Genomic DNA, 10,834 nt, shown 5'->3' with positions numbered 1-10,834 from the left:
GAAAGAAAGAAAGAAAGAAAGAAAGAAAGAAAGACAGAAGGAAGGAGGTTCATTGCCCACCTGGAACTGGCAAGTTGGGTCTCTAGTGGGACAGTTACTACTATTCACAGATTGTTGATTGTTGTTTGTCCTTCATTCTCAAAGAGAATGCATCAGGAAGGTGATGTTGTGACTTACAAGGGAATTGGATTTAAGTGAGAGAGGGCTGTGCAAAGTCACCTGCCTCACTCTCTCCTCCAGAGCCGTCTAGGTCATCCTTAAAGATAAGGATGAAAGGGACATGATGGAGATAGGAACGGAGTTTGACAGCAGATTAGATGTGAGGGCTTAGAGAAGGCTGATAATGAAGACGGCTTTGAGGTTTTGAGCTTAGGTGACTAGGAAGACAGTGGTAATATCAGCAGAAACAGGGAAGTAGGAAGGAGGGACAGATTTGGAGGGGAAGATGATTAGGAGTTCAGTTTTAGAAATGTTGAGTTTGTGATGGGGCATCTAGGTGGAGGTGTCCAACAGGCAGCTGCTGGTGCCAACCTGAGATTCAGGAGAGAGATTGGAGTTGGCCATATAGTCAAATACACTGGACAGATTATTGTAACCATGGGATAGGAGGAGGAAGATGAGCCAATGAAGGAGACACAGAAAAGTAGTCAGACAAGTGGGAGGAGAACCCAGAGAGAATGGCATCATTTGTTTCCATCAATCAAATGATTTGTTTGTTATTAATTTGTTAATTAAATTATATTTATATATAATTTATTAATTAAATTGTTAATTAAGCTATCTCTGCTCCTGAGACCCTGGGTGCTGAGGAGAGGAACAGGGTTTGGGACTGGGGAGAATCAAACCCTTTCCAGAGTCTAGATGTAAACCACTGACCAAGGAGGCAAAGTGGGATCTGTCAGAACTCTTTTAGCTCCTGAGTCCTGTGATTTTTCTTTTTTTGGTTTTGGCTAGAAGCTCAGCTAGGTGGCACAGTGAATATAGTGCCAGGCTTGGAGTCAGGAAGACCTGAGTTCAAATCCAGCCTTAGACACGTACTAGCTGTGTGACCCTGGGCAAGTCACTTAGCCCTGTTTGCCTCCATTTCCTCATCAGCAAAATGAGCTGGATAAGGAAATGGCAAACTGTCCCAGTATCTTTGCCAAGAAAACCCCAGATGGGATCAGAAAAAGTCAGACGCAACTGAAAACAACCAAACAATAAGCCGGTAGGCCCAGCAATGGTGCCCCCCTATTTGCTGGGATGAGGATATAAAAATGTAGGACATTTGGCAAGTAAATCTGTGACTTATGGAAGTTTACAGATTAGCATTGGTTAATGTATCCAGGAGGGACAGCCTCAAATGACTCAAAAACCTTATAAATAAGCAAGCCCATTCAGGCACAGAAAGGGAAAAAAACTACTCATTTTGTAGACAGTAAAGATGGTGGTAACCTTTACTGTCATCCTCGTACCTGGAGAGGGTGCTCCTTGTTAAACATGACTGGAGAGTCATAAGAACTCATGGTCCTTCAGTAATATGGCCCTTCAAATAGCTCAGGTGGCTAGAGGGTGGTATTAGGGAGGGCAAAGTCATGAGTTTAGTTGCTCCAAGAGGCCCAGATAGTCTTGCCTCGCTGTCTTAAAACTTGTCCCATGCCTTTGGTCCTGAGAAGAACAAGGGGACAGGCTGGAAGGGGGTCAGGGCAAACGCATCACCAGGATTAAGAATCCAGTTCCTAGCAACCAGCTTTTTAGCAATGATTCCTATTCTCAGCACCCAGGATCTCAAAAGCAGAGATGGAGAAACCAATCATTTATTCGATGTAGACAAATAACACTTCTCTCTGGGTTCTCTTCCTACTTGTCTGACTGATCCTTCTGTATCTCCTTCACTGGTTCATCTTACTCCTCCTGTCCCATGGTTACAATGATCAGATATATAAATTGATAAGACTGGGTCATTTCTAAAACAAACTGGAATATGTCCATCCAGGTCAGAGTTACCTTTGGGAGACTGTGCACTTATTCCAATGGGAGAATACCATTGCTTAAACCATTAGGGAACTATCATTGAGAAGAGCCACCAAAGCCGGTTTACAAACCACATACTTTATAGTCAAGCTTTCTTTGTCATATCGCCCTCTCCAAACAGTCTCATATCCCCCCATATTGGTCACCAGAATGAACTTTGAATGACTGGGCTGTTTCCAAAAATCAAATCCATCCTCAAAAGATGAAGCTTTGCCACCATTGAGGATGTTGCAAAGAGTGGCCAGTAGGTGGCAGAGTGGATAGTGTGCTAGACTTGGAGGCAAGTGAGTTCAAATCCTCATTGAGGCATTTGTTATTTGTGTGAACCTTGGGCAAGTCTCTTAACCTTGCTCAGCCTCAGACAAACCCTGGGGGGACTATGGAAAAACAGGTACATTAATGCGTTGTTTATGGACCTGTGAACTGGTCCAACCACTCTGGAAAACAATTTGGAACCATGCCCAAAAAACTATTAAGCTTTGACCCAGGAAAGAAAGGAGAATATTTTTGCACTTATATGTACAAAAATAATTACACCAGATCTTTTTGCGGTATCAAAGAATTGGAAAATGAGGGGATACCAATCAATTGGGGAATGACTAAATGAATTAGGTTTTGTGAATGTGATGGAATATGACTGCGTTATAAGAAATAATCAAGGGAATCGTTTCAGAGAAACATAAAAAGACTTGTATGAACTGATGCAAAGGGACGTGAGAAGAAAGTAATTAAGATGTCCAGAAGAACTGACCTCTATGCCATATGAAGATGGCTTAAAGGAACTGAAAATGTTTAGCCTGGAGAAAAGGGAACTTGGATGGGTTGGGGATAGGAACTTTAAGATAGTTGTCTTCATGTTTTTGGAGGGCTGTCAAGTAGAAGAAGGATTCTACTTTTCTATTTGGCTCCAGCAGGATGCCATGGCTTTAAATTACAGAGTGAAAGTTTTCAGCTGTGTATAAGGAAAAGTTCCTAATAATTAAAGCTATCCCAAAATGGAGTGGGCTGCCTCAAGAGGTAGTGAGCTCCCCATCAGTAGAGATCTTCAAGAAGAAGTTAGATGACTTTTCAGTTGGGTTATCACAGAGAGTTTTTCTGCTTTGGTACAGGTTGGTCTAGATGGCCTTTGAAATACCTTCTAGTCCTGCTATTCTATGAAACCTCGTTCAGATGTGTAATTTCTGGTCTGTGAGGTGAAAAAGTCCCAGTTTCATGATTTTCTGATTGACAATTCATAGTCCTTTTATAATAAATTACTAAATTTCCCCTTATGTTTCTCCAGAGGCTGGGGTCACTTATATTAAGTGCTATGTGTGGCAGCTGTGGTAGGAAAATCTGAATTCAAATCCTCACTCAGATACTTACAAGATGTGTGACAAATCACTTAACTATTCTGTGTCTCAGTTTTCTCATTTATAAAATGAGGGCATTGGACTCGATGGTCTCTAGTGTCCCTTTTAGTTCTAAATCTAGGCTCCTATGATCCTATGGTTCTAAGCACAGAGCTGGTGAAATGTTACAGCATAAGTTACCCAGGCTACTGTTAATATTCATTCCAGGCTCTCTGCAAAGAAATGCTAAACTGTGATTGCTACAGAGTTGTTGTTGAGCTGTGTCCAACTCTTCATGACCCCATTTGGGGTTTTCCTGGCAAAGATGCTGGAGTGGTTTGCCATTTCCTCCTCCATCTCATGTTTTACAAATGAGGAAACTGAAGCAAACAGAGTGAAGTGACTTGCCCAGGGTCATACAGCTAGTGTCTGAGGCTGGATTTGAACTCAGGAAGATGAGTCTTCCTGACTCCAGGCCCAGCACTCCAACCATTATCAGGGATGCTGGGAAGAAGAATGGGTCACACCTGGACCTAGACTTAACCACCACTACTCTGCTCCCTTCAACATGAAAAAATTCCTATTTGTTTCTTTGTCAACAAGGGGGAAATAGTCATAGAATCTTTGAGATGACCTACAGTGTTGAAAAAGTTTTTACCACTTTTAGGTAAGAAAATAGTTAGGAAGCCAATCTCTCCAATCAACCAACAGACATTTATTAAGCACCTACTATGTGTCAGGCACTGCACTAGATGCTGGAGATACCAAAACAAAAATGCAACATAACTGCCTTCAAGAAGCTTACATTCTATTGAGGAAACAACACACATGCACACAAGGAAATAAAATCTACATGCAGAGTAAATGCAAAGTAATTTCAGGGCTAGACACTAGCTGCTGGGGAGGTCAAGAAGCTGGCACTTGATCTGAGCTCTGAAGGAAATTAGAGATTCCCAGAAGTGGATGTGGGGATGGAGTGCATTCCAGGCATAGCGCACTGCCCGTGCAAAGGTATCAAATTAGGAGATGGAATATTGTGCATGGAGGATAGCCAGCTTTGTAGTTAGCTGGTTTTGCTGGAGTGAGGAGTGTGGAAGTGGCAGTTATGTCTAATAAGTGTCGAAAGATGGGCTAGAGGCAGATTATGAAGGGCTTTGAATGCCAAACAGAGGAGTTTATATGTGATCCTAGAGGCAAATGGGAGCCATTGATGTTTGTCAAGCAGGGGAGTAACTGGCACGGAGAGATTTGTGCTTCAGGAATATCACTTGGCAGCTATATAGAGGATGGTTTGGAGTAGGGAAAGACCAGTTAGGAAACAATTGTAATAATCTGGGTAAGAGGTGATGAGGGTCTGAATGAGTGTAGTGGCTGTGTGGATGCAGAGTACAGGACAGATGCAAGAGGTGGCAGGGAAATTGACAGGATTTAAGCCACTAATTGGACAAAAGAGAGCGAGGATGACTCTGAGATTGGAAACATGGCTGACTAGCTGGATGATGGTTTCCTCAATAGAAATCAGAATATCAGGAAGAGGAGTAGGCGTGGTGGGGACTGGGGAATAGGGACAGAAAACACCAAAATGGGGGAAATGAGAAGGACTGAGATGTAGAGTTTTGAGAAGAATTTCAATTAACTGTGCCACCCACTGTCAATCATGAAGATGATTTCTAGCACAAAATGAGATGATAGGATCACTGTGGGTAATGCAATGCCCTTTCCCACTTCCCAAGCCTCTCATCAATTGAATATTTGAGGGAAACATCAGTAAAAAGGCTGGGAAAGTGTTAAGGTCTCGAGAGGCAGCAGCATGTGGTGGATAAAATGCTGACCTTGGAATAGGAATACCTGGGTTGGAATCTGGCCTCAGACTCTCACTAGCTGTGTGACCCTGAGCTTAACCTCTCTGGGTCTAGTTTCTTCAACTATATAATGACAGTGGGGGTGGGAATTGATGATTTCTAATGTCCCCTTTAGCCCCAACTCTCTGATCCTAATGATAATTTATATTTATATAGTGCTTTACAGTTTGCAAAATATTTCCTTCATAAGAATCCCATGAGTTGGGTAATACAAGTATAATAATCCCCTTTTTATGGATGAGAAAAATGCCTCTGAGAGGTCATGTTCACATGATCATATAGTAGGGGCATTATATGACCCCAGGTCTTCTGAGTACAATAGGCAGTTAAGTGGTGCACCAGAGCTTGGAATCAGGAAGACCTGAGTTCAAATTTGACCTCAGACCTTAACTAGCTATGAGACCTTGGGCAAGTCACTTTGCCCTGTTTGCCTCAGTTTCCTTATTTGTGAAATGAGCTGAAGAGGGAAATGGCAAACCACTCCAGTATCTCAGCCAACAAAACCCCAGATGGGGTCACAAAGAGTCTGACACAACTGAATTGACTGAACAACAGGTTCTGAGTGCAAGTTCAGCACTCTATCCATTACGTGATACCATCTACTCTCTATGCTTCCCTCCCCCAACCCACCAAGTGCTTAGTCAGAGAGCAATTTCAAAGACTTGGAGAATCTCTCTCATCTCAGCAAACATAGGCCATTCTGTCACTCACCAGCAGCTGCTTCTTGACTGCCACACTGTCTAAGAGAGACACAGTCCTAACTGGACCCCTCCTCCTCTAAATGGCCTAGTAAGCAGTGAAACTGGGGGAGGGGCAGAAGGAAAAATGGCCTGTGTGTGATGGGGAGCCAGATGAAGTCTGTTCCACAAAGAGCATCCAAAACAGAAGGGAAGGTCTTTTCTTCTGCCAGGTCCCTCCGCAGAAGCAGTATCATGCCTTTTTTTTTTCTTCACTAGGCAATGGGATTAAGCGACTTGCCCAGGGTTCCACAGATAGTAAGTGTCGAGTGTCTGAGGCCGGATTTGAACTCAGGTCCTCCTGACTCCAGGGCCGGTACTCTATCCACTGAGCCACCTAGCTGTATCATGCCTTTTGGCTGGGGAGAGAACAGGCAGGGGAGGAGCAACTTTTTTCTGACCTCATTCTCCCTGTACTACAGGGACTTCAATTGTGTTTGACATGAGCCTCACCTACATCCTTGTGGCCTTGGTGGCTGTCCTCCTGAACAACGCCCTGGTGGAGATGCTGAGTTTACACACGAGGATCACTGTGGGTAAGTGAATGCCCTTCCCCATGTCTCAGGGCTCACCTGAAGGCCAGCCAATTGTTGTCTTCTCTGTGGAATGGGAAAAGTCTTGTCCCCAAAACAGCTCTACCCCACTGACCTAAAGTTCCAGTCATCATAAGACCACTAGCATCTATTACCATGTTTTAAGAATTGCGAAGCACTTTTTAAAAATAATATTCTATTTTTTCCAAATTACTTGTAAGGACAATTTTTAACATTTGTTGTTTTTAAATTTTGATTCCAAATTTTCTCCCTCCCTCCTTCCCCTTCCCTTTCCTTGAGACGGTAAGCAATTTTATATAGGTTATACGTGTGCAATTAAGTTGCAAAGGAGTTTACAAATATTATCTCATTTGATCTTTACAACAACCCTAGGAGATAGGTAGTAATAATTATCCCTATTTTAAAAATGAAGAAAGTGAGGTAGATAGTGACTCAGTCAGCTTATTAAGTGTCTGGGGCTGGATTTGAACTCAGGGCTCCTGACTAAAGGTCCAGTGCTCATCATCAAAATATGGCAAACTTGCCCGGAAGGCCCCAGCTAAAAAAAGTACATGGGCCTCTAGGTGGTGCAGTGGATAGAATGCTGGGCCTGGAGTCAGGAAGACCTGAGTTCAAATCCGGCCTCAGACACTTACTGGCTGTGTGAACCTCAGCAAGTCACTTAACCCTGTTTGCCTCAGTTTCCTCATCTGTAAAATGAGGGTGGTTAGGCCAAATAGTTCCTTCTCATTCCTAGCAGAATCACTACATTGAAGGTATATGGTCCTCTCAACAGTTGATACTTGACTTATCAACCAAGAAGCATTTATTAAGCACTTACTGTTTGCCAGGCACTGTGCTAAGGGCTGGACATACAAATACAGAGTTAAAGTTCTAAGGATCATAGATATAGAGATAGAAGGGACCTAAGAGGTCATCAATTTTACAAGGAGAAAACTGAGGCCAAAAGAAGTTAAGTGACTTACCCAAGGTTACCCAAGTAGTAAGTGGCAGAATCTGGATTCAAACACGGTACCTTTGACTCCAGTGCAGAGATCATTCCGTTGCATTACCCTAGTTCCGCCTGCCACAAACTGGCTATGTGACTTTGCCAAGTCATTCTCTTCCTAATTCTGGGTCTCAGTTTCCCGAGGCCCTGAAAATGATGATGAAGATGAAGATGATAATTCACATTCATATGGCGCTTCAAGGTTTACAAAGCACTTTTCCTACAACTTCCCACTCTATAAAATAGATGATCTATGTATCATCATCCCATTTTACAGATGAGGTAATAGGTTCAAAGAGAAAATGACTCACCTAAGGTCACACAGAAAGTAAATCCTAGAGCTAAGATACAGTTAAGAAGGACGAGTATGAAGAAATCTGAAAAGACTGATACCAAATAATTGAAAGTTACAGCTAGGTGGTGCAATGGCTAGAACACTAGACCTAGATTCAGGAAGACCTGGGTTCAAATCTGCCTAGTTGTGTGACCCTTAGCAAGTCACTTAACCTCAGTTTCCTCTTCCATAAAATGGGATTAAAAATCATTTTCCATGGTGAATATCAGGATCAAATGAGACAACGTATGTAAAGTGATTACAAACCTTAAAATGCTATAATAATGTTAGTTATTATTAGCATTATTACACAGAAAAGAACTTCTATGGGGGAAAATTCAGAAGGGAACACTGATAAACAAGGCAGTTTTGTTATGACTGCTGCATTAAATTTAGTATACATACACTTGGAAAAAAGTGTGATAGGTCACTTTTTTAATCATCTTTTCTGTTCTTTATAAAACAAAATGTTCATGTTTATTGACTTCATAATAAAAAAAAGAAAGAAAGAAAAAACTTAAAAGAAAAAATGAATATGAAGAAAACAGAACCAGAAGACCAAGGGAACCACAGGCTATAAAAGAAGACTATATAAAAGCAATGTACAAATATAGACAAAGAAAAATGGTTGAAGTAGACAGAGGGAAGATAAGTTGTTATGAGATCTGTAGGTTGAAGGTCTTTTAAAAGTTTAATTAGTTGCAAATGTGTTTAATTGATTTTATTGTTGCAGGTTAGGCTTACAATAAATTACTTTCTTTTTTAAAATGAGGGCAGAGCATCAGGTGATCATAGATTTATAGCCAGACAGGACCTCTGGTCCGGTTGGTCTCAGGACCCCTTTTCATTTTTAAAAATTATTAAGAACCCCCAATAGCTTTTATTTAAGCATCTTATATCTATGGATATTTACCATATTGGAAATTAAAGCTGATAAATTTCAAAAAATATTTTCACTAATTAAATTTAAACATTACATATTAACATAAATGACATATTTTTATGCAAAATGACTATATTTTCCAAGACAAAAAAACTTAATGAAAACAGTAGCACTGTTTCACATATTTTTTTTTTTCAAATTTCTTTTTTTGGAGAGTAGCTAGGTGACATAGTAGATAGAACAATGGCCCTGGAGTCAGGAGGACCTGAGTTCAAATCCGGCCTCAGACACTTGACACTTACTAGTTATGTGACCCTGGGCAAGTCACTTAACCCCATTGCCTAGCCAAAAAAAAAATCAAATTTCTTTTTTTGTTGTTTTTCAATTGGGTCTGACTCTTTGTCATTCCATTTAGGTTTTTCTTGGCAAAGATACTGGAGTAGTTTTCCATTTCCTTCTCCAGCTCATTTTTATACATGAGGAAACTGAGCCAAATAAGGTTAAGTGACTTGCCCAGGATCACACAGCTAGTAAGTGTCTGAGGCCAGATTTGAACTCAGGAAGATGAGTCTTCCTGATTCCAGGTCTAGCACTCTAGCCACTGTGCTACCTCACTGCCCAAATTTCTTTAATGTCTAACTTAACAAAAGATAGCTGAATTCTCTTATCTTCCTCTACGGTCAATCTGTTGCGATATGGTGTTTTGGTTGACATGTGTATAGTAAATCTAGCCTCATATAGACAAGTAGTTGGAAAAGGGAGCAGTGTTTTAATGGGCAAATAAAAACCTTAGTATTATTATGAAACTACTTTTGACCTCATAGTCCCCCAAAAAGGGTTTTGAGGACCTCCAGGGGTTTGAGAACCCCACTTTAAGAACCACTGATCTAGTCCAAACACCAGATAAGGAAACTGAGGCCCAGAGAGGTTAAATGATTTACTCAAGATTACACAGGTAATTAGTGCAAAGAGAAGGGAATAAGCATTTATATAGCTCCTACGTTCAAGTCAGGCACCATTTTAAGTACTTTACAAATGTTATCTCATCTGATCCTTGTAACAAATCCAGTAAGGTAGTGCTATTATTATCCCCACTTTATGGTTGAGGAAACTGAGGCAGACAGAGGTTAAGTGACTTGCCTAGGGTCACGCAACTAGTAGGTATCTGAAGGCTAGATTTTAATTCAGGTCTTCCTCCAGGCCCAGTGCTCTACCCACTGAGCCACCTAGCTGCCTCCACGGCATAGATAAGATTCAAACCAAGGGTCTCCAGGGCTAAATTCATCCCTCTTTCCACCGTGATCTCTAAGGTCCTTCCCAGCTTCTACCGTTCTATGACTCTCTATCACCTTCACTTCTCAGCAGTTCACAGACATACAGTGCCCACTCTCCCCCCATGCTATACCTTATGGCATCCAAAACAAAGGGCCCTCCCACCTCAAATCTCTCCATCCCCTCCATGTACAAATCACTAGATTCCACTGTGTGAATGTGAAATTAATCTACTCACCTACTTGCTTCTTTGTAGACAACCTTAAGATACCTGGGAGCTTTCAGCAATACCTAGTTTTATCAGAATATTGACCACTGTGGAGTTAGGACAATGAGAAAAATTAGGCAGCTGATGGATTCTCCAGGGAAGATTTTTATCTCTCTATCCAATGTGATGTGGTGGAAGACAGTACTGATTCCTGAGTGAAAGGGTCTGCTATTTTCTACCAATGTATCCTTGGACAGTTAGGTGCTGCAGTGAGTAGAGCACTGGGCCTGGAGTCAGGAAGACTTGAGTTCAAATCCAGCCTCAGACACTTACTAGCTGTGTGACCCTGTTTGCCTCAGTTTTCTCATCTCTAAAATGAACTGGAGAAGGAAATGGCAAACCACACCAGTATCTTTACCAAGAAAACACCAAATAGGGTCATGAAGAGTCAAACAGAACAGAAAATGACTGAACAACAACAAAATTTGGGGTGAATAACCACCTCTCTGGCTTCCCTCAGCTTCCCTATCTGTAAAATAAGGGGATGGTGCTAAATAAAGAGTTCTTAACATTTTTATGTATCATGAACCACCTTGGACAGTATGGTGAAGCCAATGGACCCCTTCTCAAAAATAATGATTTTAAATGCATA

General features: G+C 41.5%; 1 protein-coding gene across 1 annotated transcript in view; it reads left to right on the top strand.

Annotated features, from left to right (window-relative positions):
• Window positions 1-10,834, top strand: part of SLC29A4 (solute carrier family 29 member 4) — a 43,127-nt gene that overhangs the window by 7,537 nt on the left and 24,756 nt on the right. Inside the window, exon 3 of the mRNA XM_027874295.1 lies at window positions 6,366-6,479. Coding sequence (XP_027730096.1) covers window positions 6,366-6,479 — 114 coding nt within the window. The remainder of the gene's footprint in view (window positions 1-6,365; window positions 6,480-10,834) is intronic.

This window comes from Vombatus ursinus, unplaced genomic scaffold, assembly GCF_900497805.2.
Source record: "Vombatus ursinus unplaced genomic scaffold, bare-nosed wombat genome assembly UNPS02014807.1, whole genome shotgun sequence".
Lineage (NCBI taxonomy): Eukaryota > Metazoa > Chordata > Mammalia > Diprotodontia > Vombatidae > Vombatus > Vombatus ursinus.
Note: the sequence above shows the minus strand (reverse complement) of the source record. Positions and strands in the feature narration are given on the sequence as shown.